At 38.3% G+C, this 3507-nt stretch overlaps 1 protein-coding gene across 1 annotated transcript; it reads left to right on the top strand.

The window, feature by feature from the left end:
- The first annotated feature begins 202 nt into the window (after positions 1-202).
- Positions 203-1347, top strand: LOC121259931 (protein MIZU-KUSSEI 1). Its single transcript, XM_041161748.1, has one exon. It carries the CDS (start codon positions 313-315, stop codon positions 1057-1059), a length of 747 nt encoding a protein of 248 aa, XP_041017682.1. The 5' UTR covers positions 203-312; the 3' UTR covers positions 1060-1347.
- Positions 1348-3507: the final 2160 nt, after the last annotated feature.

Genomic DNA, 3507 nt, shown 5'->3' with positions numbered 1-3507 from the left:
CAATTTCACGCAAGCTTTCAGCGTCAGGCACGCCATGCACCCGGGTAATTCCAAGTTTGGGACCCCGCACGCCCTCGTGGGCAGAATTATTGCCCACGATCGAATCCTCGGCCCACTCTCTCTCTCTCCAAATGCCTTTCCGTCACTCTGCTCCCCTCTTTTGCTTATTTATTGGGTTTAAGGTCACCCCTCTCCTCACTCTCTATACCTAAACTACTTCTTCTTCTTCTTCTTCTTCTTCGTCGGCCGATCAGTGCATTAACTCCTAGCTATTAGTTGAGAAGCAAACAAACTTCGAATATATAAGCAAACATGAGGATGATAGACTTGGGAAGCCAAAGAGGTCCAGCCTTACATATTATGGACACTGCTACCTCTGTAGATTGTGGCAGAGAAGTGAGGTTCCGAAGATCCTTTCGATCCCTGGTCGAGTGCATGGTCCCATGCTGTGGCTTCCAACCTTCCGACTCTCTTTCCAGCGACACCGAGTCAACTCACAGCTTCTCCTCCAGCAGTACTGTCACCGGCACCTTCTTCGGTTACAGGAAAGGCCGAGTCAGCTTCTGCCTTCAAGATGACACCAGAAGCTCGCCTCTTCTGCTGCTGGAATTCGCAGTCCCCACCGCCTACCTTGCCCGAGAGATGCAGCACGGCGTGCTGAGAATCGCTCTCGAGTGTGGGAGACAAAAGGAGATGATGATCAGGTCCCGCTCCTCGTCCATGAGCGCCGCTGCCGTCTCCAGCTGCTCTCTCTTCAATGTGCCCGTTTGGTCCATGTACTGCAACGGCAGGAAGGTTGGGTTCGCCATAAGGCGTCAGATGACTGTGAGCGACGTGGCGGTGCTGAAGCAGATGCAGACGGTCTCTGTTGGAGCGGGTGTTCTGCCAGCAGTTGGGCGGAACAAGTCCGAGGTGGATGGGGATGGCGGCGGCGACCTCTTGTACCTAAGAGCCGGCTTTGAGCGAGTCGTTGGCTCGGTTGATTCCGAGTCCTTTCACATGATTAACCCAGTTGGGAGTTCCGGCCAGGAGCTCAGCATATTTCTGCTCAGATCATGATACCAGAGCTAGCAAACGCCGACCCATTGCGGAGGCCTCCACGAAATATTTGACTATATTGAAGATGATTAATTTGCTGGATCAGGAGATATGTCATATACTGATGTATACGATGGAGGATCCCAATCACCTACTTTCATATCTTAGAACAATCAGTTCTTATTAGTATTCGATCGAACGCATGCTTGTATTTATTGTGGCTGATAATTTCCAATTTGGATGTATTATTTGCTCAAGAACGAAAAGCTAAACAGCATATATATAATGAATCTAGTATCTTTTTCCTAATTGAATATTTCGTTATCTATTTATGGCTAGTTTTATATGACTCATTTCTGCTTCACGCAAGAAGTTTTGAAGAAAATATATTCATTTTCAACTAAAAGCTTAAAGGAGTACCCTCGTCTCATTGCATGATTTTTTTTAACGGATGTATATACATATATATATGTATGTATGTATGTATGTATAAATGCAGTATATCCTTTTGCAATTGAACACAATTTCTAGAGAATTAAAGATCAATAGAAAAGGATATCATGTATTTTGATTACCGGCCTCTTGCAACTAGCTAGTATATGCTAAAAGGCATGGTATTCGTGCCCATCTGTTCTTAGTACTTCTCGGTTTTTTTTTTTCTTTTTTTTTTTTTAAATTATCGTTGCATGACTCTTAATTGGTTAAGTTGGAATTAAGTTATGGCCAGCATTAGGGATGTTCAACTGGATCCTGATATCCATAGCCAGTTTTGGATCCGGATTCTGTTGAACACCCCTAAGAGCATCCTCATTGGTTTAACTAATTGCATCTTCAAAATTTAACTCCGGATTCTGTTGAACACCCCTAAGAGCATCCTCATTGGTTTGACTAATTGCATCTTCAAAATTTAACTAATATCATACTGTTCTGCATATGCCTATTCTTTTTAAATTCAATTTTCACATTGGATTATCATTCACTCTCTATATAATAATAATAAAATATTATTAAATTATTAAATTAATAATTTATTATTTAATTTATTTGTATCACATTTTATAATTCTACCAATTTAATATTAATAATAATTATATTATAATTAAATGAATATTAAAAAAATCATATTTTTAAAATTCATTTAATGCTAATAACAAAAAATATTTGATTAAACTCATCTAAAATTCGATCTAAATTTCTTAATTACAAACTACATAGTATTTTTGCTTGGAGTGAGAAACTAATATTTTAATATTTACTTGGAATGAGAAATTAGTATTTTAATATTTAGTAAATCAATTATGGTTCTTCATCTTTAGTCAACCACTGTAGCAGAAGTACATTTTATTTTAGATTTAACCAATCTAATGTGGGGATGTTTTTGACATCAATTATGTAAATTTTAACTAACTTTTTCATTTGACCAAACCAATGTGAATGCTCTAAGCATTGATCACTTTCTCATACAATCCTGGTTAACAGGTTCATCATGATATAACACATGACCTGCAACCTGCAGGATCTCGCCGAACATGAGACGCCAATCGGTAGGGGTTCTACGATGATATCATATTAATTAGGTTGAAAGTTTCAACCTATAGTTTTACTAACTTTCCCTTTTCTATACCAAGGGAAAAAAAAAATATGGAATGTAGTAATAATAAATTATGAGTCATAAGAATTGGGCAACGCCGGCTGTATATATATGCTTTATCCTTTTTCATATGCCAAATATTTTGCAAATAACTGGATCTACTAAAAGATTAAGAAAATATAAATGGTAAATTCATTGTTTAAAAATTAAAATTAAATTTAAATTTAAAATTGTGCTGATCTTCACATATAATTGAAGCTAGCTTTTGCATATAATTTATATATATATGGAAAATTCTAAATGCAAGCGACTTCGCGCACCCCTTGACCCCGCGTACATGGCATAGGACCCACAAAATGAGACAGAACATTTTGGGCTTGCGAAATGGGGTATTTTCAAACGTGCGGGAGATGGAAAATCGAAAATGAGATGGGAGAAATGTCAAGAAATTAAATGAAGCATTCTCTAGAGATTTCAAGAAACTCATCTCCTCCACAATCACATTCTCTAGCTCCGTTGAACAAGAAGGGATTTGGGGTTTACATAGAGAGTTTGGCCCTAGCTGTATGAAGTTGGTCCCTGCTGTCGGGATTTCTTTTACGTGCTACGAAGCATGCAAGAGGATATTGGTAGAGACTAATGAGGATGCATGAAAGAGTTTTTTGAAAGTACCAAAAGATCTCATGAAATGTCGGGAATTAGTTTTTCATTTGCTGCAAAGCTTGCAAGAGTATGCTGGTAGAGACTAATGAAGAAGCATAAATGAGTTTTTTGAAATCACCAAAATGCTGGGATATCTTCCATATGCTCTAGAGCATGCAAGGGGATACTGGTAGAGAATGAGGAAGCATAAAAGTTTTTTGAAATGACTGAAAGAT

The sequence above is a fragment of the Juglans microcarpa x Juglans regia genome, chromosome 4D, assembly GCF_004785595.1.
Source record: "Juglans microcarpa x Juglans regia isolate MS1-56 chromosome 4D, Jm3101_v1.0, whole genome shotgun sequence".
NCBI lineage: Eukaryota > Viridiplantae > Streptophyta > Magnoliopsida > Fagales > Juglandaceae > Juglans > Juglans microcarpa x Juglans regia.
This window is presented reverse-complemented; position numbering and strand designations above follow the sequence as displayed.